General features: G+C 38.2%; 2 protein-coding genes across 8 annotated transcripts in view; one reads left to right on the top strand and one right to left on the bottom strand.

The window, feature by feature from the left end:
- Positions 1-3: 3 nt before the first annotated feature.
- CEP70 (centrosomal protein 70) lies at positions 4-21,257 on the bottom strand. 2 transcript variants are annotated; one of them, XM_070730751.1, is made up of 17 exons: positions 20,682-21,257; positions 18,401-18,463; positions 14,675-14,771; positions 12,372-12,501; positions 11,774-11,954; positions 11,325-11,494; positions 8,957-9,016; positions 8,366-8,468; positions 7,578-7,666; positions 7,195-7,266; positions 6,697-6,799; positions 5,120-5,284; positions 4,631-4,777; positions 4,165-4,333; positions 2,930-3,044; positions 1,527-1,606; positions 4-153 (listed from the first exon to the last, which is right to left on the bottom strand). In XM_070730751.1, the coding sequence occupies exons 2-17, from the start codon at positions 18,407-18,409 to the stop codon at positions 92-94; spliced, it is 1,752 nt and encodes a 583-aa protein (XP_070586852.1). In that variant the 5' UTR covers positions 18,410-18,463; positions 20,682-21,257; the 3' UTR covers positions 4-91. The 2 variants fall into 2 exon arrangements, with proteins under 2 accessions (XP_070586852.1, XP_070586844.1); XM_070730743.1 differs by having other exon boundaries at positions 20,742-20,945.
- A 1,225-nt stretch (positions 21,258-22,482) lies between these two features.
- Positions 22,483-27,968, top strand: part of FAIM (Fas apoptotic inhibitory molecule) — a 12,494-nt gene continuing 7,008 nt past the window's right edge. The window contains exons 1-3 of one of the 6 annotated variants that reach the window (XM_070730735.1): positions 22,483-22,889; positions 25,871-25,925; positions 26,864-26,987. In XM_070730735.1, coding sequence (XP_070586836.1) covers positions 25,885-25,925; positions 26,864-26,987 — 165 coding nt within the window. In that variant the 5' untranslated portion in view covers positions 22,483-22,889; positions 25,871-25,884. Of the gene's footprint in view, positions 22,890-25,870; positions 25,945-26,863; positions 26,988-27,968 lie in introns of all 6 variants that reach the window. The other 5 variants (XM_070730694.1, XM_070730712.1, XM_070730720.1 and 2 more) reach the window with 5 other exon arrangements.

Below are 27,968 nucleotides of genomic sequence, written 5' to 3'. Positions count from 1 at the left end.
TGCTTAAGATTCCATTCAGACACTTTTAATAAAAATATTTAAAAATACATAAGAGGTAGTCAACATGTTAAAGGTTTACATTTCGTTTACATTATTGGACCATCCATATCAGCTTTTGTACAGCAGGTAATATTTCTTCAAGACTTCTGACTTCTGGGGAAAAAAAGAAATTCTGCAAATATTATTTTGCCTTTTTAATTCAATAGTCACCTATTTTTAAATATCCAATGGAGTACTTAAAGGTTATGGCACTATATTTATGCTTAATATTGTAAAAATATGTAAAATTTCCATTACATTTCAGAAGTGAACTATAAACAAACCAGGCTATAATTACTTTACAAAACTCCAGTCGGGACAGTATAGAACCCTACATTCAAAATGACCAGAGTTGAATATACATTCTAAGGATTTCTTAAATTACATTCATCAGCTTCTGAAATGGAAGATTTCATTGCTTGCAATACTGCTATAATTCATAAAAGCTTGTCCACATGAAGGCTGAACATGGCTATTTCAGGGTTTTCCCCCAAGGTTGCCTCACCTACTTTCAGAGTGGACTCCTCCAATGAAAATGGCAGTAAAAACAAGCAACCCACAGTGGCAATCCAAGGGGAAGTGTTTTGAGGTCCTGGGAAGACCTTCAAATGCTTTCAAAGCAAATGTACCGAGCCTCTCAAAAGAGTAAATCACAACATAATCACTCACAGCAACATTATAACTGAATTGTCCTGCTGAATGGTTGGCAATCCTCAATAAAATAAGTAGCCAATATAAAACACCATGTGTACAACCTTTATGTAATCACCATAAATTTTGCTGAATTTTGCTAAGATCACTTTTTACTTGATTCTGATAGGAGGGTATATAGCATGCTGGCATATACAGTAATACTTTGTCTTACGAACCTAATTGGTTCCCGGGGGAGGTTCGTAAGGCGAAAAGTTCATAAGATGAAACATTGTTTCCCATAGGAAACAATGTAAAATGAATTAATGCGTGAAAGGAAAAAAAACGCAAAAAAACACCGCCGCCTGGCTGTCACCTTTTGAAACAGCCGGGCGCTTCTCAGCGTTCTCCCAATGCCGAACCCAGAAGTTCGGCAAAGGTTTGGGTTCAGGTGGCCGCCGAGAAGCCCCGCCGCCCGGCTGTCACCTTTTGAAACAGCCGGGGGGCTTCTTGGCGTCCTCCCGAACCCGAACGCAAAACCCAAACTTTGCCGAATTTCCAGGTTTGGGTTCAGGTGGCTGCCGAGAAGCCCCGCCACCCGGCTGTTGTCTTTTGAAACAGCTGGGGGGCTTCTCGGGGGCCTCCCGAACGCCGAACTTTCTTAATATTTTTTTGACGCGGGATATACAACAGTGATTTACCAGGATAATCCCACATGATTACAAATTTCTTTGAGATGTATGTCAAAAGACAGCTAAATGTTACCCTTGAATTCTGGTGAAAACAAAATTTATTTGGAATAATGTACTGAAAACCTTCGCCTTCTCTATTATCATTTATTTGTAGAAAGTACTTACCTAGAACATGGAGCAAGTTGTTAATAAGAGCATGAAATGCTGGGAAAAAATCATCATGTTCTTCTAACTTGTAAATAATGCTGAAAAATATCAATTTGGCAAATATTCATTCTCTCATTTTGTCATTTAAACAACATTACAATTGACTGCAAATGGAGTAAGAGATAGCAGTGCAATGTGGCTGCAAAAAAGATAAATGTAGTTTTAAACTCAAATCAGCAAAAATGTACAGGTAGTCTTTCAACTATCACTCATTCAGTGATTGACTGACTATCTATCTATCTATCTATCTATCTATCTATCTATCTATCTATCTATCTATCTATCTATCTATCTATATATCTGCCGCCCAACTCCTCAAGGACTCTAGGTGGCTTACAACAAATAAAAACAGTATTTAAAAGAACAATTAAAAAAATAATTACAAAACACTAGTAAAAACCATACATATCTCTCAATATTTCTCATGGCTGGATCTAGATGGTATCTCATTCGATCAAAGGCCGCACGCATGCTGGAAAAGCCAGGTCTTTACAGTGTTGCGGAAGGCCAGTAGGGTGGAGAGGGTACAGATCTCTGGGGGCAGCTGGTTCCAGAGAGCCGGAGCCACCACAGAGAAGACCCTTCCCCGCAGAAGGGGATATTATAAGTTATATAAGTCATATTTGAAATTATAGTGGCAATGAATGAGGGGACTTACAACTATTCCTCGTAGTTGCAGTTGTCACAGGATCCCTGCAATCACATGATTGTGATTCGGGCACTTGGCAACTGGCTGGCAATTAAGAGTATCACAATATCCACAGCCATGTCATCACCATTTGTGACTTTCATGGCCAGTTTCCAATGGGCAAAGTCAATGGAGAAACCAGCAGGAAGTTACAAATGGTGGTCACATGATTGCAGGACACTCTGATTGTGTGGCATTCACCTACTAATGGCCACTGGAGCTGCTGCAACGGCAATCATAAATTAGTGTGGTCCTGTGACATCATGCTTTATGACCCCATCTTTAGGGATAGCGTTGCTAGTTCCAATTAGTATCATTAAGTGAAGACTACTTGAGATATCACAAGAATGAAGCATTCCCTTCTCCTATGATCAGGCCTCACCTAAAGTATCCATATCCACTTTTGGACACCCCCACTTTTAAGGAGCATTGTGAGAAAATGAAGATGTCCAGAGAAAGGCAAAGAGGATTATGCCACTAGAAATTAAGCCCAATAATAACTGGGAAAACTTTTAAAGATTTTCCTTGAATAACATGACTGTGATGGTCGTAACAGTGTTCTTCAAATACCTGACAGGATGTCACACCATTCTCTCTCCATTATGCACTTAGAACATAAGGCTAAAGGCATCTTTGTAAAGCTACTATTAGTTAACTATGAAGATCTGCATACCTTTCTATGTCTTGTGTGCCCAGCAGTTGTTCCACCTGCCAGGCCACATTCTCATTGAACAAATTGCATAGCTTTCCAACAGTATTCACCAGGACACTAGGTGGTGCTGAGCAATCTATGAAGAAACATTGTATCGGTTTCTGTGCAACATTTCACAACAGGTAAAAATGAAACACCAAGCTCCTCAAAATGGTTGCCAACTCAAAGAAACCAAAGTAAACAACACGGGAAAAGGTTGTGCAAGACTGGCATGCCAGAGTTTTCAATAGGAAGGCGAAACCAACAAGCCATTACAACGATTGTGGTGCTGATAGTGGAAGGATAAGACCAACAGGATTAAGAGAGCAATCCTGTCATTTTGGAGGCCCCGATATTTCACAAGGCTGGCTTGGTTCATGCCAACAGGATGGGATGGAAAAAGTTTCCTTCCTGTCATTTCTTTACAGGAAGAAAACCTTCTTTTATAGGCAATGAGGGAAAAGGTATTTAGAACAGAGCTCTAGGATTATCAGACAATTTAGCACTGTATGTGGAGATTGAATGGATTTACTTGAGCAATTTATTGATTGTTTAAACTTTTATGGTACCCATTTTGTCTAGAGACGACTCTGGGTGGCTTACAAACATTAAAAGCCAGTAAATATTAAAACTGTAAATAATAATAATATACAATTACGATATACAATATACAATTAAAAGAAGGGAAGGATGGAAAGCACATGGGGAATATATAACCATTTTAACCTGCTTCCCATTTATCATCCTTCCGCATCTCAAAAAATGATGGGATCTTCTGTAGGGCAAAAAAGATTTCAGATCTCCTCCAAAGTGTAATTCAGTCTTTCTTACAGCCATGTAAGAGAGGTTAATGGTCTTTTGCAACATGCTGTTGCTGAGCTTATATGTGACCAAACTTTGAATATTAAAATGAAACCAAACAAAATATGTAGAGTTCAGTGTGATTTGGTGCTGTGTTCTATGCTTTATTATTCCATCCTTAATTTTTATTTCAGTTGAAGTACATTTGCCATTAAGTTTAAGATGTAGGAAAAGCATTTCTCCAAGGTAAAAAAATTATGGCAGCCATTCTCTTCCTGCAAAACCAATGGTAAATTATCATGTCCTTTCGATATATAGACAGTCCCCCAACTCAAAGAACATAGCTGAGTTTTTCCTCATCCCATTACCCTGTTTTGACTCTGAGCAGGTTAGAGGAAGGGGCAAAAGATTCTTACCTAGCTCTAAGAGGTCACAAAGGTTCCTCATAGCGTTGATCATTTCACCAAGTTTTGTATAAACCTCATTCATTCTAGGGTAAACGCCATTTAGAGTCTTCACATCAAACAGTTTTTGAAAATGACAGACGATGGCGTACAAGGTTTGTTGTGAAGGAATCAGACTTTTCTACAGGATATGAATAAAAGCAAAAGGAGCCCAATGTTCATTTCAATCATGATTAAACATAATAGAGCCTTGGGGATACATTCTATCTAAAGCCTAGGATTCTCCCAGATATAATAACTGGAAAAGAACGAGGGTGTCATTTTCTAAATGGATAGGCAAATTAAGATCATTATAAGCACACATTACATATGAATGCATATGTGCTTACAGGACCAAAATGACATGCTATTATTATCATATTTCCACAGAAACACATTAGACTAAGAATGAATAATCAGAATTCTTGAACAAGATTACCTTTTCTTCATTGTCTACTTCTTCAGAGATTTCCTCCACTATTTGCTGAAGATCCTCAACTCTAATATATTCATTAGTGTCCTGTATAGCTTTGGAAGGACCAGGAACTAACTTCAGAAATAGCTTTTTCAGGGAGTGGTGCAAAATCTTGAAAGAACAAAAGAAAAATATTGATGCACTACTCTTATACTTTTGGGCTTTCAATGTAAGAATTTAATACATACTATGGGAAGATCAGGTTCCCTATATCCTTCTCCTTGTTTAAAATCAAATCATTTCAAATCAGGACGGGAGAAAGACTTGTCAGGTTAAAGTGTAAAAGATTCTTTGCTGCAAAATACATTTATAATTTAACTACTTGCATGTTGAAATTACTCTAACTGAAAATGGATACAAAGATATGTGGGAAACACAAAGGATGTACATTGGAAGAACCAGGGACAAGGGCACTTCCTTAGGCTGAAGAGAGCAGTCAAAAATCACGAGTACCTTCAGGGACATTAGCTGGTCTGCCCAGGTTTCAATCACAGCAGGGAGATGCTCAAATCCACTTTCTTCCTCAGCCCACCTTTTCCCAAGACCCTTTTCCCGGATAAGCGTTATTAGAGGAGCTCTTCTTGGGCTTCTAATAATAGAGTCAATGCTGGATAATACCTTTAGAGTTAAAATATTAAAAAGAAGAAACATTATTCACTAATCTTTATATAATGTTCCAGAGAGCCACATTGATTTTATCTGAGGAATACTGAGCATAATCCACTCATAGTTAAAATTCCAGGTTTAAATGGACAGTTTAGCAACTCTTTTATTGAAATAATAAGGTCTCAGAGAGCTACACTTCTGTTGGGTTATGATCCAACAGCAATTAGGATAGACCTCCTATTGTGAAGTATGTGATAATCACGCTTCTTTCTATTCACCAACTCCCAAATGTATTAATCTTTCACTACGTCCCTGTGGTTTCTGTATTTAGAAGGAAATTACATTTTTAATGCAGAATATATGATTTAATTAAACATGCACAGTACTAGTCAGTGAAGTTGGTTTTCTAGCTATATTATATTTATTAAGTACACTGTTTTGACCAATATAGTTGGTCAGTCCAGGCACAAGAGCAAACCATAATTTAACACTGCACGAACAAGCCTGCTCCAATTTTTCCTTATGTACTTTCACTAAGCCAAATCAGTTCATCTGGGAAGCAACATTACATTATTGTTTTGTTTTTTCAAGCTTCTGTTGGAGGTAATTTTTAAGCAAATTCTAGTTCACACAAGTAATAAAAATGGTTTAAACTGGAAGACAGACTGGTAGTCAGGGAAGTCACAATGAAAAAAGCCACAAGCATGATTTCATTTGCACCTGACTAGAGTTGATATGTGTGGTAGTTTTGTTCTCCCTGAAATGCAAATGATAAGAAAAGAGGTATTCCATACTGCAAATATTACTTTTGTTAAACAGCAACATCAAGTAGATTACACTGTAAGAAATATGGCATTCCCACATAGAAACTATAGTCTTAGCAGTTATCAGAGTGGTACAATTCTGCAATCTGAAAATACATGCTGTCAGCTGGTAACCCAATGGGATGATTCTCAATACAATCAAGAATTACGACGGATGATTCAGGAAAGGTTTCAATTCTATTGCTGCCAGATGGCATTTTTAGAGGAAAAGGGAGTTAAATGAACAGAAGCTTTTAATAAAGGCATATTTTCTGGCTCAGTTACAAACTTAACTGGGAAGATATGGCTCCTGCCAAAAGATGCAGCTCACTGCCTTTTCTTTCGCTTTCTCATTTAAATAAGATGTCGTATAAATTCAAGGAATTATAATTTGTCAAAATTCAAGTAGGGGAACAAATCAGGAGCTGAAGCCCTGATTTGCTGCCACGTTTTTCTTTTCCTGAGACTCCAAAACAAACCACAGTTCTCTGTATATCCTTGTAGCCATGAAAGAAGAAAACAGTAACAAATATTAAACCTGAAAAAAACTTTTCTTAATTTTATAATAGGATGTGTTGGGGTTTTTTTTTTGCAGAATTTCTGCAACAGAAATCCACTCACCTGTAAATATCTTCTGCAAACTTCCTGCAGTTGGCTACCTCCTAAATCCTTTTTAAGTTCTTTGTTCTCTTTCATGTTTTCTTCTTCGCTGCTCTCCAGTGATCTAACAAGCAACCAGAGAAAGGAAAGGGGGACACATTAAATAAATTACTCTGTAATCTATGCCTTATAGACCAAACACAAAATCAAAAGTAAACTACAGTATATGGTCAACATCTAATAAATAAGAAAAAATAATAATTAGAATGCAATCTTTCACAAGATGTTTTACACAAATCGTAGCTTTCAAAACAAAGAAAAACTACAAATTATAATAACAACAAATGAGTTCACTGGCTCAGGTTATACCCGTTTTCCCCTTTGGCTGTGCTCCCATTTTGGCTTCCTCTCTTTTAAAATGTCTAACCCCAGATTTCAGATCAATAATCACTACATCATCCCTATTTTTATCCATCTGCAAAACAGGCTAATGATTACGGCTTATTCAAAATTCATTACTTGATGTTCTTCAATATTTTTTCCAGCTTCTTCACTTGGTGCTTATAAAATTTAAATTCTTGCAGAGTTGGCCTGAAGGAAAGAAAACGGTTTTGTCAAGTTTTACAATGAAAACCTTTGCCCTGTAGATTTATTGCTGTTTGTTGCTTTTACAAGGTCGGTAACACCCCTGCCAAACATTCACCAGATCATGCTTCTGTTGCTTTCAGTAAGTTTATTAAATGGTCATCGGTTGCTATGAGCGCATGAATCGGATACTTGAAAAATGGGTTGTAGAGATTGTTTGATAATCAGTAGTGAATGTTTTCACACAGAATTTGAGATTCAGGATTAAAATCAAATCCATGCATGCATGCTGTGCTGAAATTGTTTTGCCCACTCACCTAAATTCCACCTCTTTCTTGAGATTAATATTTTCATGCACAAGTTGTTCATTTCGAGCTTTTGTTTCAATTATCTGCGTCTGGAAAGACTTGGAAATATTTATTATAAATATTACACTCATGCATATGCATGCAAACAAAGTATCTTTTCATTTGCCCTAATAATTAAGTATATGGTTAATGAATAAGATACACTAATAGACATTGAAAAATAATGACTTACATAACATTTGACCCAAGAAATCTAGTTAAGTGTTTTGTTTTGTTTTTAATTAAAAACTCCTTAAAATAAATTTTTCAGGGATTTAAATCCATGTATTTAACTACTTGAAAATATCTGAAGATATAAAATATAATGGGCAATGCCTTATCTTTCAAATTGAATTGGTAAATCAGAACAGGAAGATGAATTTCTGTATCTGGCAGGATGTTTACCAAAAAAAATGGGGAAATGGAGGGAAAAATTAGGAAGATTCTAGTTGAAAGATAGCAGACTGTATGAGAGGGATGCTGCAAAAAGTGAAAACTTGCTGAAAAAAGTAAAATGGGTTTTGGATATACATAGTATTTACAAACTATGATAATAGAAGATATATGTAGCTCAGAATTTGATTTTAGGGTTGTGTGGGTTTTCTAAGCTTAGACTTTCATTTGTAAAACATTAGTGGGATACATTTGAAGACTATCAAACAATACCTTCAGCATAATCTAAATTTACCAACTGGGAAAGTTATAATTTTATCCCTAGATGTACCTCTGTAGGATTATACAGTACTGTAGTTCCTTACCATAAGCAGAGCTTTGTAATTAGCAGTAGCATCTATATTCTTCAAGAATTCATCACCATCTTTTCCTTCATCTTGTAAATGATTGATCTCTTTCTTATACTTCCTATGAAAGAAATCGGGATATGTTTCACAAGTGTAAATTTACACTTAAGTGAAGTGCAAAACAAAATTTTACATTTAACAGTGTGAATTTGTTCAGCCGAAAAACTGCTTTCCTTCTATTTTCCTTCCCTTCCCTCATTGCAAGTTTTCTCCAAAGGGTTTGAACACATGCAAAAGAAGCAAAGTCTATTCAGAAAATCTTGGATGCGATGTAAGATTGTTATGTCAGCTGGTTGACCCTATGAATTTTAAATAAAACTTTGAAAATATTCAATTGTGATTCAGATGGGTAATGTGATGTTCCAAACAGTTTTGAACTTTGAACTTTCATCAGTCTTTGACAAAATGATTAGTGATGAAGGCTGATGCGAATTACAGTCCGAGAGTGCTTGGGGATCTCTCGCCTCCATGTCTCTCTTAACACTTTTGTATACCTTGCAGTCCTAAGATAAGTCCACAAAATTGTATAAGATCAACCATTTTACCCACCTTAGTTCTTTTCTCACATGGCTGATCTGAGATTCGTAATGATCAATTAGACAACAAATCCTGAAAAAGAAGAATACTGTACTCTAATTTGGTCAATATAAATCATCAAACGTTAAACGTGGACATCTCACTCTGCCCTAAGAATAACTTTTATAAGAAAAAATGTGAACTTGTAGACAAAGTTTAGTTCACTGCAATATCTTTCCTTAATAATATAAGCTCAACTATCAAAGACAGCCATTAAATACAAAGGTAACAATTTTTAAGTTATATGTATGCCATTGAGAAAGATTAGGTTTTGCAGAAAATGTAATATTACAATATGTCAGAAAAAATATCCACATTTATAAATCCATTGAGTCAAGAAAGTAATATTGAATAAGTACAATGTAAATTAAAACAGAGCAAATAATTGCAATAATTCTCAATTTAAAAATTAAAATAAGAACTGTTTTTCCCTAATATCTACACCTAAGCAGTACATACATATGCAACATAAGCTCCATAATAGGGGTTTCCTTTTTAAATTAAATTAAATCCAAGTAACTGCTGGATGAATATAGGAAGCTAAAGACTATGTAAATTTCATCCTGCTGTTGCCGCTTGTGGCTGATGAGCATGAAGGGCCAAAACATCTGGAGGAAAAAATAGAAACTGGTTTTTAAAAATATGAAATCTAAAATGGTATTTCCACGATGGAGTCATCCATTATATTTCATATTTTACTAATTAATAATCCTATTTAAATTTTGGAATTCTGTTTTTTGTATGGATTTCTTGCAGACAAATCACATATAAAAAAAGAAGATCATATGTTACTTGAAAGTCCAAAATTAGGGAAACTCTATACGACTTTAACAATTTTTAAAAAAAAGAGAAATAGCGACATAAGTAAAAGAAACAATAATGATGAGGAAGGCAGAAAATTAATGATTAAATTGGAAATAGGACAAAAATCCATCTTACTAATAATAATATATGCCCCAATAATAACCAATTGGAATTCTATTAAAATACACAAAAAAGTAAGAGCTAGGATACAAAAACATTTGTATAATTGGGGACTTAAATACAATTGTAGACAGAACTGTAGATTATAAAAGCAAAAAAAGAAAAAAGAAAAAGAAAAATATACTTCCAAAATCATTTTGGGAAGTGACAGCAGAATTTGGGTTTAAAGGTGTATGGAGAGAAGCATACAAGACAAAAGAGCAATATACTTTCCCCCCCCAAATCCGCATAAATCCTGGTCCAATATTTATAGGGTTTGGGTGACCCTGGAATTGAGCAATGAGGTACAGGAGATTGAAATTGAAACTAATATTTGGGCTGATCATAGCCTTTTAAAAATAACCTGGAAAGGACAGAAAAGGAAATCAGATAGACAATAAACCAATCTCTAGTTAAAGATAAAGAATATTAAGAAATGTTGGAAAAGGAGTTAAGAATATTTTTAAAACTAAATATAAAAAAGATACATCATTGCAAAATCTCTGGGACACAACAAAAAGCCTATATATGCTTAGCAATAGGATATTTGCACATCAAAACAATTATGCATAAGCATAAATATACAGTGTTCCCTCGATTTTCGCGGGTTCGAACCTCGCGAATAGCCTATAACATGGTTTTTCAAAAAATATTAATTAAAAAATACTTAGCGGGTTTTTTTCTATACCACGTTTTTCCCGCCTGATACGTCATCACCAAACTAATAATTTTTGTAAACAAATAACAAAAACATAATTATTGTTAATAAATAATTATGTTTATAAATATCAGGATCACTAATTGTCTTATTCAATGGTGAGTACCAGTAATAATGGTGAATAAATGGTTGTTAAGGGAATGGGAAATGGTAATTTAGGGGTTTAAAGTGTTAAGGGAAGGCTTGTGATACTGTCCATAGCCAAAAATTGTGTATTTACTTCCGCATCTCTACTTCGCGGAAATTCGACTTTCGCGGGCGGTCTCGGAACGCATCCCCCGTGAAAATCGAGGGAACACTGTACTACTCAAAAAAATAAAGGGAACACTTAAACAACACAATATAACTCCAAGTAAATCAAACTTCTGTGAAATCAAACTGTCACTTAGGAAGCAACACTGACAGACAATAAATTTCACATGTTTTCAGCACATTCAACTTTGTACAGAACAAAGTATTCAATGAGAATGTTTCATTCATTCAGATCTAGGATGTGTTCTTTGAGTGTTCCCTTTATTTTTTTGAGCAGTGTATTTTTAAAAAGAAAAAGTACAATGTGTATTGCAGAAAAGAACTACCTAACGTAAATTCCCATGTAAAATCACATTTAATATGCAACACACACACACTTAGTTTAAAAAAGCACGCAGAATTTCTTACTGCTGATCTACATGAGTTCTTGGGGCCTGCTTACAAAACTGGCGGAACAGTTTTTTCTGAGTAGCGATACGCTGCTGCTCTTCCAGACCCAGCTTGGAAAGCTCCTTTTGTAAACGGGCAATCATCTCTTCTTGCTCCTCCAACCGTTTCACTTGGTGGCAGTACACTGCCTAGGTTCAAAAAACCAGAAAATTGCAAAACACTTTTCGCTTTTTTTTCCTTGCATGTCTAAAGCAGGAGCTTCCAACCTTGGCAACTTAAGACAGCATTGCTCACTGGAGAATTTTAAAGTTGCCAAGGTTGTGCACCTCTGATCATATAACAACCTGCTGCTCCTGACACAATGCAATTTAGAATTAGTTTTGTAGCTGCTGTAGTTCTTTAAAAGCCTCTCATCTATAATAAACAAACCTTCTCAGAATGTCAAACTCCAAACAATATTGAATTACCTGTGAAATTTCATGATCTTTTTGAAGATCTCTGATTTGGTTATGTTGCTGAGAAGCACTGGCTATTGACTCGTCTTCTAGTTGACGTATTTTATGTTTGACATTTTCCACAATAACGTCCAAATCATTAGCTCGTTGTTCCTGTCGGGAAGCCCGACTTCTTTCCAAGCGTAATTCATCTCTAATTACAAACCAAACCAAAAAACCCCTTTAATGAAACAATTGGCTATCCCCAAATATAGTGTCAGAGCGTGCACAGCGTGACTACTATTTTGAGACAACCCAGGAGCAAAATACACAGTGAACTATAATACGAAGGACAGTTTCTTAAATCATTTCAGTTTACAGCCTTACATCAGCTGATCAGATATTAAATTATCATTACTCTAGCAGTGGTTCTCAACCTTTCTAATGCCGCAGCCCCTTAATACAGTTCCTCATGTTGTGGTGATCCCCAAACGTAAGTCTAGTGCCAATTCTCCCAACAGAGCTTTAAGCTGATTGCCAGGAAGGTCAGAGGGACATCCCCACTGTATACACCTGATTGGTCGGATTGTTGCAAAAATTAATCCAATTGAGGTCTAAGAAAATATCTTGCCTAAGTTGGTGATTGTCTTCTATCAAGCCACGAATAATTTTTCGTTGACGCTCCGTCTCTTCCAGTAATGTTTTCAGTGCATGCTGTACTGCTTCGGAAGACTGTTTGTCCATAACAATTTTCTCTCCGTCTGGTATTTTTAAAAATAAATGCCTTTTAAACACATTATTTTAAAGCATCTCTGAAATCAACTAGAATGCTAAAAGTGTATCTAAAAGTGTAAAACAGTCTAAATTCAATATAATTAAAATTCTTTATAGACTGAAATAATTCAGATTTTAAGGATACTGATTAAGAAAACAGTAACTCTTTAATTCCTAGCTGCCTGATTCATTACCATAATACTTTATCACTGAAGCTTCCTAGACTTTGACATTAGATGGCATATATGATTTAAATAAATAACGAATAAAGAAACACAAATGGACTCCATTTGCATCCAATGTTAGACACTTCCTCAAAGGAACAGTATTAATAAGAGCTGAAGTTCAAGGTTAGGGATAGATCCTCAAGGAGATAATTTATCTACATGGTCACTAAGAGTTACCAACAATTTGATGGCATGTCAATCACCATTATTATTTATTATTTATTTATTTATTGGACTTTTATGCCGCCCCTCTCCGAGGACTCGGGGCGGCTTACAACATATGAAGTAACAATATATAACATCCTGAATCCAATTAGTAACTAACAACCTAAAAACCCAAAGACCATAAAAACTCTCATACCCATTCAGTCCACCAACTCGCATAACTTTCGTTGGCCAGGGGACAGAAATCTAATAGCCCTAAGCTTGGTGACATAAATGAGTCTTCAGACTCTTACGGAAGTCAAGGAGGGTGAGGGCAGTATGAATCTCTAGGGGGAAGCTGATTCCAGAGGGCTCTTCTCCTAAGTCCCCGTCAAGCGACATTGTCTAGTTGATGGGACCTGGAGAAGGCCGACTCTGCGGCAGAAAGCGGTCCCATAAGTATTCTGGTCTGATGCCATGTAAAGCTTTACAGGTCATAACCATAAGCCAAGCATTGCCTGGCTTATTAACAATAACATAAAGGTAAAATTCCCCTCGCACATAGGTCATTCCCGACTCTAGGGGGTGGTGCTCAGCTGCGTTTCAAAGCCTAAGACTCAGCGCTGTCTGAAGGCATCTCCATGGTCATGTGGCCGGCATGATTAAATGCCAAAGGCGAATGGAACACTGTTACCTTCCCACCAAAGGTGGTTTCTATTTTTCTACTTGCATTTTTAAATGCTTTCGAACTGCTAGATTGGCAGAAGCTGAGACAAGTAATGGGAGCTCACTCCGTTATGTGGCACTAGGGATTCGAACCACCAAACTGCTGACCTTCTGCTTGTTGATCCGAAAGGTCAGCAATTCGGCGCTTTGAATCCCTAGCGCCACATAATGGAGTGAGCTCCCATTACTTGTCTCAGCTTCTGCCAACCTAGCAGTTCGAAAGCATTTAAAAATGCAAGTAGAACAATAGAACCACCACATCCCTTAATAGTGACATACTAAGCCACCATATCCCTTAATAGTGACATACTTCAGTGTATAAAACAAAGATGATTAAGAGTTAGCAGCTCAATCCCAACCTGACATATAAACTACATCATTCTCATCAAAATAAATGCTCCAACCTCAGCAATTTACAGACATCAACTCTTTTAACATTTTTAGCAATGGCTATCTGGGGAATTTCTGGAGTTATGCATATTGAATCTAAGGGATGGCACTTGTATTGGCAAAGGGGAAGCCATTCAATTGTAAAAGGCCTGGAAGGAGCACTGTTTGGGGCTAGTGGAGGATTCTTAATTTGGGAGAAAGAAGTTTAGATGTGGTATTCTTAAGACCTGAACAAAGTAGTGTTATCACCGATCATTGCTTAAAGGAAAACTGTAAGCATAATTCAAGTATTCATAACTTAGTATTTGTATCTTTTACAAGCTATATTTTTTCCCATGTAATTATGTTCCAGCCATTTCATATTGAGGAATGCCCTGCATAGTTCTATATGATAAGGGATCACGTTGTATCCTATGGGATAGGACCATTTGAGATTGCCCTTAACTAGTGAAAAATCACTTTACACTGTCCTAAATGTCTTTCTTACACTGATGTTTCTCTTATATCACAAACTGCTCAGAACCATTTGGAGTGAATATGCATAGAAATGTCAGTAATAAATAATATTTTATAAATGTATGAGTACTTAAAGTATCTAAATCTTCAAACAGTAACAGAAGTGCAAGATTCTACTGATAGTGAGTTTAATTTATTTAGTAAAGAGTAGGATTACCTGGCACATTTCCGGAGGTTCCAGGCATATCAAGGCACACCGGCCTTAAGCCATGTTGTCTTAATAACTTGTTTAAGTTTTCCCATTCTTGCTCTTGCTAGAGTGGAAAAAAATAGAAAGTTTCTCATGTTATAATCACAATGCATTGCCAGCTCTTTCTCTAATGCAGTGATGATGAACCTTTTTTGACTTGGGTGCCAAAGGGTTCATCCAAGTGCACGACAGTGTGTGCTGGTGTTCCCACGCCCATAATGCAATGCTCTCCCCCCGTGCATGTGCACAACCTCTGTTGCTCCCTGCACATGTGCACAGGCCTCACTGAAACCTCCGGACTTCCTGTAGGTCTCTTGGGCTGTTTTTCGCTCTCCCCAGGGTTCAGTAAATCCTCCTGAAGCCTGGGGACAGTGAAAAATGACCCAATGGGCCAACTTGAAGTTTGGAAATGAGGTGGAAGTGGAGCTGCCCTACTACTTACCTACAGTTAGTTGCAACCAGACCCCACAAATCTTGGTCCATTTTTTCTGTAGCCGGCAAGGCTTTCCTGAAGGCCTCTGTATCCAATAACAGAGCTCTGGATTGATCCGGAGCTCTGCTATCAACTGAAGAGGCTTTTAAGAAAGCCTTGCTGCAGAAGAAATGGCCCCAGATGTGCAAAGCCTGATTGCAAATGTCCAAAGCTGAAGAAGTTCCTGAAAACCTCTGACAGCGAAAAGGAGGCTGGGGGTGAGCACGCAAGTGAACTTCCGGTTGGGCCGTTTTCGCCATCCCCAGGGTTTTGGAAGCTTTCCTGAAACCTGGGCAGAGCGAAAACGGGCAAAAAGCAGGCCAAAAATCAGGCCAAAAATCATCTGGCATATGCTGGAGTGTCCTCAGATATGACTCCACAGCTACCCTCAGATATGGCTCCATATGTTCGCCATCACTGCTCTAAAGCAATCCTCTGAAATTCCTCCTCATCAATCACCTAATATTGCTACAGACACAGTAGCAAACAAAGGGGAGAGAGAGATTGATACATAACACAAAGCTTTCTCAAGTTTATGTTCTTTGCTTTTTCATCCTAACAGTGAAAGAAGAGCCTTACTTCTTCCTCAGTTTTACATGTGACATAAAAGTTGAGAGTTTTATAACATTTCTATTTTACCAAATTTAATATAGACTTGTGAGCCAGTAACATCATTTATCACATTTTTCCAGTTTGTTCCACAAGCTCGGTTTTTCTAGCATTCCCCTTTTGAACTTTCATTGCAATGCTGTACCTCCAATTAAACACTTCAGCTCTATCTATGGAATAGATATGCATTTAACTACTCTCAGATCCATTCAAAATGGCATACACAGATGAAAAAGAAAGTAAACCAAGAGGCAAGTGGGAGAGACAGAAAAGGGGAAACCAAAATCGCTAGGTATTTCCACAATTCTCTCCAATGATCTTTTTCTATCCTTTCAACTCACTCTTCAAAATATTTAAAAACAGCATAGTACAAAATATTTTATTATTGTAGCTATATATCGCAGCTCATGCATATATTAGATTTCACCATCACAGACCCTCTATTGTCTTCTTTAGGTAGTCTGCAACTTTAGATGCTTTGAAAAGCATGTCCACAAAATTATTTATCACTAAGGTTTGACTTGTAACCAATGAACCACAGATAAGAATTTCATCTCAATAGACTCATTAAGTCACTCTCATAAACTGAAGGAGGGCTTCCAAATTTAACAACTATCCCTTTCCTCACAGCTCTTTTTGCACTTTGTTCCAAAGGACTGAAACTCTGAAACACTAATGAAGATGTTAGAGAGAGGAAATCAATGCAGATTGCCGCCTTCCCTTTTCATAAGATTCTCTATGTCTATGACTGATTCTCTGTTTCAGTCTATGGACAGAATCAATAAGCGGAATCCTCTCTTGAAAAGCTAGGATTTATATTATTATGTCCAAATACACATGTGACAATTCTTCCCATCCTATTTAGCAATGAAATCCTACTGAGTTTATTTCTAGGAAACTGGACTTACATTTAACGTAATACATGAACAATGTTATGCAGAAGCAGATTATACATAACAGCTCTAAAGCTTATACAGTATTGAGATATGATCATTCATAATACAAATTGAGAAGGTGCTTTTAGAGTCTTAAATCTTTATTAAAAATCTGAGATGGCTTAATACACAATTAGCAAAAGACCTTGCAAGTATTACTGATCTCAGACTGTCATCAGACCACAATACTGGCATATTGCCTATAGTAGATATGAGTTTGAACCTCCAACATTATACACTGAGTTATGGGCACTCTTATTTGCAAGTTCCAGTTGCTCTTTAGTAACTTATTATTTCTATATAATATCATACTAATATAAAAACAATGCAGCAAAATTAGTAAAATACAGTGTTCCCTTGACTTTCATGGGGGATACGTTCCAAGACTGCCCGCGAAAGTCAAATTTCTGAAGTGGAGACACTCCCTTCCTTCCTTCTTTCCTTCCTCCCCCTCCCTCCTCCATTCCTGGTTTTACTTACCCCCAGAACCCGCAGGGGCAACAGGGTGGCAAGCTGGGGGGATTTGCTGCACTCGCTGGCGGTGTCTCCCATGGGGCATCTCGTATGGTGGAGGCGGCGGTAGCACCGGTGCTCAGGGGAAGGGCAGGAGAAGGGGAAGCTCTAGGCAAGAGGGATCCAGGCCAGGACTCGAAGCCGGGATTCCAGGCCGGTCAGCTGGGAGGTTGGACGCTACCGCTAAGGGAGACGGTTTAGGTGGATGGGGGAAGAAGAGGCGGTGGCGGCAGTGGGCAGCAGTAAGGGACGACGGCGGAAAAAAAGGCAGCCGCGCCCTTTGGTGGTTGAGATGACACTGAGCTACGGGCGGAGGCTACCGGAGGGCTGTGATGGGCCCACCACAAGCCATCCCTGCAATTAGTGTGCGGCCCCTTGACCCAACAATGCCCTCAGTTCCTCCCCCTCGGACAAGTTAGGGTGGTCTTGTCCGACCGCAAGGTTTGGCTTCAAGTGGAGTGTACCAACGCTCCGAGAATTAAAGGGGAGGGATCTGGAAAATGGGGCAGAAGTGGAGCTTTTATTTAAAGAAGCAGGACGGCTGGGGGGAGGAGAGTTTATTTATTTATTTATTTATTTATTTGTTTGTTTGTTTATTTATTGGATTTCTTTGCCGCTCCTCTCCGGAGACTCGGGGCGGCTAACAGCAATAATAAGACAGTGTATAAAAACAATCCAATACTAAAAACAATTAAAACCCATTATAATAAAAAAACCAAACATACATACAGCCATACCATGCATAAAATTGTAAACGCCTAGGGGGAAAGGGTAACTCAATTCCCCCATGCCTGGCGGCAGAGGTGGGTTTTAAGTAGCTTACGAAAGGCAAGGAGGGTGGGGGCAATTCTAATCTCTGGGGGGAGTTTGTTAAAATGCACAGTACATCGAGCAGCCAAGGGAAAACCCGTGGTGTTCAAAAAAACCGCAGAGTATTTTTTCCATTAATATTTTTTGAAAACTCATGGTATAACCCTTCCGCGAAACTCAGACCCACGAAAGTCAAGGGACCACTGTAAAACATTCTGAACAATGTAATAAAAATTGAACTATGTAAAATATGAAAGAACACATTTTGAACTATTGAACTTTTGCTGAAAGTAATTTAATTCTATGTGACCTTAACATGTGCTATTATTTATGCTTGATTCAACAAAGATATACCTCTGTCATTGCAATTTTGAACTCTTGACTTTAGTTGTCCAGTGGGTAGGGTGCCAATTTTTTCTGAAATTTAAGAATGGAAAATGACATAGGAAAAGCAAAAAATAAATAAATAACATTACAGCATGAGAAAACTAATCAAAGTTAGCTATGCACTTGTTTTATGGCTTAAATGGCTCCAATATACAGTACATATATTAAAAAATACAAAAAATAATTTGCCAGAAGAAGCCTTCGAAGACAAATCAGACCCTTCCAGATTTTGAAATGAGATTCACTTAATATAGGGCCCTTCCCACAACTGAGTTGAAGCTATCTGTATTGGCATGAAAGCTGGGTTGTCCCCATTGTCCAGCTCTACTGAATCTCTATTTTAAGCTGCAGCAGCTCACTGACTTCACCCCATATTAATGGGTGATATAGCTATGCAGCATTTACATTTAATCTTCAAAATGTCCTTAAAACATGTGGTAGCGCCTGCATATTTCTGGGAAAAGTTAAGAGCTGCTCCAAGGTGTTCTAAGCAGGTGTCATATTTACATATTGAAGCAACCTATGGGAGATCCAAAATGCTTCACAATCCTAACAAGTTTCAAAATCTAATTCAATTCCCCCCTTAGGATTTCCTCGGATTATGTCACAAAAGGAGGTAACACTTCTTTAATATTAAGACAGCAAGCTAACAGATAGAGACATAACATGGGGATAGCATAATAAAGAATATTAATAGGATATGCTTGCATTGTTACTCAAGAAAAATGTGAAATTATACTTAGCATCCCTAAAACTAAACTAGGATTGCTCATTTTTCTTTAAACGAAGAAACAAAACTTTTACTTGTGTCTTTCTAAGAGCCTCCCGTGGCTATCAGTGGTCTACAAATCAATCAGGATTGTACCCACAAGGTATCAAACAATTTCCAAGCTGGTGGGGAAACTGCATCCAAGCAAGAAAATCATTTACAGGTAGTTCTCGACTTACAACCACAATTGAGTCCAATTGATTTTCTAAGCAAAACATTTGTCAAGTGAGTTTTGCCCCATTTTACAACCTTTCTTGCTGAAGTTGTTAAGTGAATCACTGCAACTCATTAAGTTAATAATATGGATGTTAAGTGAATCTGGCTTTCCCATTGACTTTGTGCAAAATGTGACCACATTATCCCGGGGCACTGCAAGTGCCACAAATACGAACCACTTGCCAACCGCCTGAATTTAGATCACATGACCAGTTGTAAATGTGGAAAAACAGGCATAAGTCACTTTTTCATTGCCATTGTAACTTTGATCATTAAGTGACTGGTCGTAAGTCAAAGACTACCTGTATTGTACACTCTTTCTCTTCTGGATGACCTGAAATACCAGAATAAGGTATATATAAGTTGCCATGGAGAAACTCTATATGGTTGCTAGGAGTAAAAACAATTGATGGCTCATCAATCAGTCTCTACTAGTGGACTCGAACTAAGTACACGATTAAGCATTCCCTTTCATAGGATCGTACATATCCCAAATATTTTGAGAGGTGAAACTCAAATGCATTTTTAGGATGGTAATCCAAGCACCACCAAGTTTTGATCTCATCGTCATTGTCAACACTGAAAGCAAGGCTTACTAACAAAGAGCTACATCTACATCTGGTGAAAATTTTGGATATCTCTCCCCTTAATTAGCGCTGCCTAATACATGGCTTGGAATAGTGGTTGTAAGCTGCCCAGAGTCCCTAGGGAGTTGGGTGGCATAAAAATAGAAAGGAAGGAAGGAAAAGAGATAGATTAGATAGATAGATTTGATAGATTGATTAGATAGACAGACAGACAGGATAGATAGATGATAGATAGATGGAAGATAGATAGATAGGTAGGTAAGATAGATAGATAGATGGATGGATGGATGGATGGATGGATGGATGGATGGATGGATGGGGAGAGAGAGAGAGAGAGATGGATAGATAGATGATAGATAGGATAGGATAAATAGATAAAAAATAATGCAAACTGAAATTGGATCGGGATTGGTGAGGCAGGGCATGGGTATTTATTCCAATGAAGCCAGACCCCAAATAAGAAAGTTGCACCCACAACAGAAAGCAGCAAAGGTTGAGTTAATACAATCTTGATTATTCTTACGGTTTCGGTTTGCAAGTCTATTTATGTTCTATCCTAACTTGATAAAACCGCAGTGCCGAACTCATCTGTTATTAAATACCGGCAAACAAAACGAAACGAAACGAAACAAAAATAACCGAGGCTCACATCTCTACAAAGAAACAAAAGCCTTACTAGCGACGCCAAGAGGCCTCTCTCCTCAAAGCCTTCAACCCATAAGAAACTAAGGTTCACCGGAGAGGCTGCTTTTAAATGGACCAGGGCTCCCCGCCTTAAGCCCACCAGGCCCGGCGTCTCCAGGCTGCTCGAGGCTTCTTTTACGCCGTCTCCTCAGCTCCGCTTTCCCGCAAGAAGTTGGCAGAGGCAGGCGCCGCCTTCTCTCCCGCTGCGAAAAGGCAAAGGCGAGAGAACTTCCGCGGCCGTTAAAGGCGGGCTCACAAGCTGAGACAGAGCCGCCCCTGGGTTTGGCTTCCAGTCTCCACCTCCTCGGCTTTTAAGTCTCTTCTTTGCCTCTTCTCAGGCGGCGGGGCGGGAGGAAGACTTGCTTTGCAAGCGTCCGTATACAAAATTTACCAGTTGTGCCAAGTTACGCTGAGCTCAACTGAACCCCTCAGAGGCCTAGAAGTACTTTGCTAGGCACGTTTCAGGTTCGCCCCCCCCTTTTTTTTTTGGCTACCGTAGTTCTTAGGCTTTAACACTAAATACGACTTCAGCAAGAGTGATCAATGCCTGACTCTGTGGTTTCTCCCCAAACCCCAAAAACTTTAACCTTCGAGTCGACTGTCTAGTCCAGTGTTTCCCAACCTTGGCAACTTAAAGATATTTGGACTTCAACTTCCAGAATTCCCCAGCCAGCAAATGCTGGCTGGTGAATTCTGGGAGTTGAAGTCCAGATATCTTCAAGTTGCCAAGATTGGGAAACACTGGTCTAGCCAACCTCACCTCGTTCCTAAGAGGTCTGTAAGGGGCATGCATGCCGTCCCTGTCCTACTGTCCTTTTTTATCATTACTTTTTTAGGTTTATACAAGCTACTACCATACATACGTTTGACAAATAAATAAAATAAAAAGATTTAACAATAACATACGATAAAGGCAATATACTCAGTTATCTTACAGTTGGACTGAGTGCTAATTACAGGTTAGCATGTTAGAACCGTAGACTGTAAAGAGGTCTATAAAGATCATCTAGTCCAAAACTCAATTCAGTGCCGGAATCCGTTATTGCAGCACCCCTAAAAGATATATATACTGTATAACAACTGCAGTGAAAGAGAATTTACCTCACAAAGTCATCTGTTTTATTATTTTTAATTGGCTCTCACCGTGAGGATTACACCCCCTTATTTGTTTGTTTGATCAAAACATGTACAAAATAATAGGTATGGTATAAACATAAACAAAAGCAAGTAGGCATAGGTAAATTTGGACAATAGGACAGGGGGGTTCAGGCAAGACGGTGGTTATGCACCTCCCTTGCAGACCTCTTAGGAACAAAATCTATTTCCTTGCCATTTAAACCAAGGAACGGTTGCTTGTTTTACATTCTGGAGGGAAAGCACCCCCTCCCTAGAAGATCCACCATAGAAGCTGGAACGGAAAGAGATCCTTGTGAGGATCTGCAGGCTTCCTCGGAGTAATATCTATATCCTATATCTCATATATCTTCTCTTCTATACCTATTTCTTTTTCTGCTATTCTCTCATTATTATATTTCACTCCTTTATTTTCTCCTCTATTCCCCCTTTAATACATTGTACTTGATTATATCCTCTATAACCCTCATTGTGTATTAAACAAAACAAATAAATAAATAAAAATAAAATAAAGCCCTTTCGCGGCAACAGCCCCCCGCCCCCCAAAATCGCCGGAGTTCGTCGAGAAGAAAAAGGCAGCCCCGGTGCTGAGGGAGAGCCTCGGAAAAGCCGGCGAAGGCCCAGAAAGAAGCAAAGGAGGAGCTTCGCTCCGTTGGGCAGCCGGTGAGGCGTTTCCAAAGGCGGCGCCTGGGGAGAAAGTTCGGCGCCGGTCAAGGGCTGAGGAGGCGCTCAAGCGGCCGCGCATGTGTTCGTGCCTGTTGCCAGGGGAAGGAGGGATGCGCCGGCTGCGCTTTCCAAGCGACGCTTTCCCGGCTTTCCTCGGCCGGGCCGCACCGCCATATTGAGACTCGCCAGGGCTCACAGGAAGGCCCGCGGGAGGCGCAGAGGTTTGCGGGGGGAGGAAGGGGCGAAGCCGCTTCTCTCGGCTCCCCCCCCCCCGTCCCTTTCTCCTCCTCCGGCTGGGAGGCGTGCTATCCTCCTCCTCAGCCGGCGGGGCCCACTTCCCACACACGGACGAGGCCTCGCTTTCGACGGGCGGGCGGGAGTAGCGCTGTCCCTGAGGCAGGTAGAGCCGGGCCCTTATAAACTCCATCGCTCTTGCGGCTTATTTTAGATCCTGGGACCGGAGTCAATCCCGCGTTGTTTAAAACCGGACCCAGAACAGCCTTACCATGAGTCTTGGTTAATGGTTGGGCGATGGGGGAAGTGGGCCGAATGGTCGTTTCCTACAAATGTGCATAACGTTGTATTTGTATGCATAAATTTTGTATTTATTTATTTATTTAGTCCTGCTTATGTAGTGTCAGGTTTATGGAGTGGTGATCCTTCGAGAGCTTTATGCAACAAAATTTCATTTTAATGTACTGTACACTCAAACTGACAATAAAGTTATTCTAAGTCTGAAAATGACATGGAAGGGGGAGTCTTTTTGCCCCGATCCAGAAGGAGTTAATCCAAATATTTGTTGACATACCCCTAGAAACAGGAATATAGATAATCTTCAATTTACAAGAGTTTGTTTAGTGACTGTTCAATGTTACAATGGTGTAAAAAGTGACTTAGGACTGTTTTTCATAAATAGATCACAAGACCCCAGGTCACTGGGCAACATCCCCATAGTGGCAGCATCCCCATAGTGATACCACTGTTTCAACATCCCAATAGTGATTCAAAAACTTGGCAACTGACTTGTAATTACAACAGTTGCACAGTGGCCTGGGATCTTGTGATCCTCATTTGCGACCTTCTAACAAGCAAAAATCAAGGGGGAAGCCAGATTCACATCTAGATGGGTGTCAACCGAATCAAACTCAACCCTGATAAGACGGAGTGGCTGTGGGTTTTGCATCCCAAGGACAATTCCATCTGTCCGTCCATTATCCTAGGAGGGGGAATTACTGACCCCCTCAGAGAGTGTCTGCAACTTGGGCATCCTCCTCGATCCACAGCTAACATTAGAGAACCATCTTTTGGCTGTGGCGAGGGGGGCATTTGCCCAGGTTCGCCTGGTGCACCAGTTGCAGCCCTACCTGGACTGGGAGTCACTGCTCACAGTCACTCATGTCCTCATCACCTCGAGGTTCCACTACTGTAATGCTCTCTACATGGGGCTACCTTTGAAGAGTGTTCAGAAACTTCAAATCGTGCAGAATCATGGGCTTTCCCAGATATGCTCATGTCACACCAACACTCTGCAATCTGCATTGGTTGCTGATATGTTTCTGGTCACAATTCAAAGTGTTGGTTATGACCTATAAAGCCCTTCATGGCATAGGACCAGAATATCTCCGGGACCGCTTTCTGCCGCAAGACTCCCAGCGACCGGTTAGGTCCCACAGAGTTGGCCTTCTCCGGATCCCGTCGACGAAACAATGTCGTCTGTGGTGGCCCCGACCTTCTGGAATCAACTCCCTCCGGAGATCAGGACTGCCCCCACCCTCCTTGCCTTTCGCAAACTCCTTAAAACCCACCTCTGCCGTCAGGCATGGGGAAATTGATTCCCCAGGGCTGTTCGGTTTTATGTATGGTTTGGGATGTATGACTGTTTTTTATGTTAAGGGTTTTACACTGTTTTTAATTATTGGATTTGTATTGTGTATTGTTGTTGTGAGCCGCTCCGAGTCTTCGGAGAGGGGCGGCATACAAATCTAATTAATAATAATAATAATAACAACAACAACAACTGTGTTACTAACTCAACTGGCTTCAATGATTCACTTAACAGCTGTGGCAAGCAAAAGCCTAAATTGGAGCAAAGTTCACTTAAATATCTCGCTTAGTGACAGAAATTTTGGCCTTACTTGTGGTCGTTAAGTTGAGGACTACACGTATATAAATCTCAAATCCTATTATTGCATAAAAATTATTAGAAATAAATTATTATTATTATTATTATTGTTATTATTAATTATATTTGTATGCTGCCTCTCTCCGCAGACTAATGTGGAGTGTATGATTCCTTTACTCCACTGTAATTCCTCTGTAAATTTCAGCATTGCATCAACAGAAAGAAATCTATAGCCTGCATAGTATAGAAATGATTGTTTTAGTTCATAGTAGAGAAGTACAGTATTTATACAGGTTACTCTATTCTTGTCAGATATGTAAAAAGTGCCAAAGTCAGAAAATAGCAGATTAAAGTGGCTGCTGTGGAAAATGTTTTCTACCATGAAACATCATTAATTAGAATTCAACTCCATTTTCACTAATTTGTCAGCATTCTGTATTACCCATTTGTCTTTTTTATGTAGATTGATAAGTATCTTCCAAATATTGGATTACTGCCATCCCAACTTTTATTTCTTAGAGATGCATATGGAATCCTTCCGCCACTTTAATGAAAAACATGGAAATGTATATAATATTGGGCTTGGTTTTTTAATTGCATGCCAGTTTTCTGCTTATTTGTTTATAATAAAAGTAACTTACTTTTCAAGTCATGGGGGCAAATATGTGGGTGCTGCTATAACATCTTCTGCTTTAAACCTTATTTATATATTTTTAATGTGCCGCCTTGTGTTCCAAAAGTGTCAGAAATGAAAAAGTTTAAAGCAGAAACCAGAAGGAAAAAAATGCTGACTATTAACATTAGCTTTGATATGTTGGAAAAGCAGCTGAGAAATTTCTTATTTTCATTAAATGAGTGATTGTAACATCTTGTTGCATTCCTTAACTGAGGTTCAAGATCTTTTGAGCTAGGTCAAAAGGTCAAATTCTACTGGCACACTTGCAAATATTTGAAGAACAGGTTTAGCCTGCCTTTTAGTGAATGATTGTAAGTTGTAACTATGGTAATTTCTAGGTGAACTGTATTTGCGTATCAAAATTAATTTCAAGTCATTGACAGATTGACAAGATCAAGAAATAAAATTAGAATGCTTTTCTTAGCATTTTCCCCCAGCTCAGGACAAAAGATTTGTCATGAACACAATTATTCTAAACCTCTGTAACTTAGTTTTTACCTTTTTTTTGCTACTTCTTTCTGCTTTTTTTTCTTTCTTGCTTTCTTTTTTTCTTTTTTCTTTTTGCTGCTAATTGGATTAAAAGCCATTTTGTATGCAATGGCAACTTGGATGGAGACTGATTACAATGAAGATGTAAGGTAAAATATACCCCATAGGGTAAGATAATTAGAAAGTTATTTTTGAAACAAATCTTAGCCAAATATAATTTTCTCTCTTTATTGTATATAGTGTTATAATCAACAAAGGTTCCCAATGGTGAATATCAATAAAAACACCAAATAAAATTTAATAAATACAATGTTCATATATGTGGTTCTTTAATTTCTCTGCTAAATTTAATATAATTTTCTTATCAAGATGTTTTGATAAGAAATGACTTTTATCTCTTACTGTATTTAATTTGATATTGGAACTCATATGTCTATCTATCAAAAAGACAAGACATAATTTGGATTTAACTGGCTAGGATTGAACACATTATTGTTAACCTGTGGTATATTAAGTTTAATAATTATTTTGTAAGTTTTACATTTGGCAAATCATTAGGTTACTCAATTAATCAAATAATATATTTTCTTAAGAGTTTAAATGAGAATTGTAAAAATTGGAGGTTTATTTGTTTAAATTATTTTAAATACAGTACTGGTATCTGGGAATAAATCTTTTAGGCTTGGAACAATTAAATATGTTCACTTACTGTTTCTAAACAGATTTTGTATCAGTACAATGAAATGACTGTATGATTGGGATTTAACAAGGTGTTTAAAAATAAAAATTGGCCTGAGTGATTTTTGTTACATATAATTTAAAATGTCACTTTTTCCTTATTAGGTGTAATAAAAATATAAATAGGTACACAGACAAGGGTATGCATATACCTGAGCGACTAAAACATTTACTAAAAGCTAAATTCATAATTTAAAGAGCTTCATAGTATGCTTTGTAAATATAATTTAAGCCTCCAAAAAGAGAGTCGGGCTAAGTTGGAGCCACTTTAGAAGTGTATTTCACTTTTGAATAATACTGCTTGAAGTAGGTCGATACATATTTAAATGTTTTGTTCTTCTCATTACAGTTACCTAGACAGAATGGCAGACCTGGTGGCTGTCTGGGAAGTAGGCCTGAGTGATGGTGTTCACAAAATTGAATTTGAACATGGGACCACATCAGGAAAGCGTGTTGTGTATGTAGACGGAAAGGTAAGACAATTGCATAAAAAGCACTCAGTTCTTTGGAAAATAACAAGTTAGCAATTTGTGTATGTAAAACATAGTTCACTGAAAGAGTACTTCTCAAGAAAGCTTTTCTAATTGGTGTTGAGTAGGACTGAGCAATTAATTTTCCCAAGGGGCTACATGAGAAACTGGGACTGTTGTGGAAGGCCATTGACATTGCCTCAATGCTGCTAATGCTATGGACCAGACTGGGATCACCTGCTAGTCAGATGCGGCCTACGGGCTGTAAAATGTCCAGGTGTGGTATTGAGAATAGGCTTTTCTGGCCATACTTCCAGTTTCTTCTCTCTTTTTTTATTTCTTTATTGTTGTCAGTATCCTATAAATCTCTTTCAATTCTTTTCTCTCCTGTTGATCTTCCCTGTTGAACCACTGAGCCAATCCTCTTTTCATTACCATAAATAGAAAAGTGGCCCATAACATCAAAAAGTTCCTCAACTGTCTTCTCCTGTACCAGTCGTTTGCTCTTGTTCTCTGCAGTAATTTTGAGGCCAAAAGTGAGAGTTATTTTGTGAGACTTTTCAAGAATCCAGATCCTTACTGTCATTATTACAATGAGAAGGAGATGGGTTGCACCATTATCTAGTAGATTTGGGCAATATATTAGCACTGGCAGGAGAATTCACAAAAGACCCCAAAAGAAAATAAGCAAGAAAGCATTTTAACCCATCGATTTCAGGGATAAGTATGAAGGGTCCTTGATAAGTATGAGGGATAGGTATTTATAGATTAAGGTTCCCTTAAATAACTATCACTTGAAACACTATTGTTATGTACACTGCCCTTTACACATACTGAAATGAGTCTTTTCAACAGTTTTCAGCTACCCAATTTTTATTTGAAATCAAAATTATAGAAGGAGGCTTAGACTAAATAAAAATTTCATTCTTTTTGAAATTACAAAAATTTGAAAATACAAAAACATTAAATTTTATTGCTTTTAAT

Source organism: Erythrolamprus reginae, chromosome 1 (assembly GCF_031021105.1).
Source record: "Erythrolamprus reginae isolate rEryReg1 chromosome 1, rEryReg1.hap1, whole genome shotgun sequence".
NCBI lineage: Eukaryota > Metazoa > Chordata > Lepidosauria > Squamata > Dipsadidae > Erythrolamprus > Erythrolamprus reginae.
Note: the sequence above shows the minus strand (reverse complement) of the source record. Positions and strands in the feature narration are given on the sequence as shown.

What these genes read in the sequence shown, in the direction of transcription:
- CEP70 (XM_070730751.1), bottom strand. An exon ending in AACCTCCGGAAATGTGCCAG is followed by an intron (nt 12,502 to 14,674) that starts GTAATCCTACTC and finishes TAAAAATACCAG; the next exon opens with ACGGAGAGAAAATTGTTATG. An exon ending in TTTGCAGAAGATATTTACAG is followed by an intron (nt 5,285 to 6,696) that starts GTGAGTGGATTT and finishes TTAACTCTAAAG; the next exon opens with GTATTATCCAGCATTGACTC.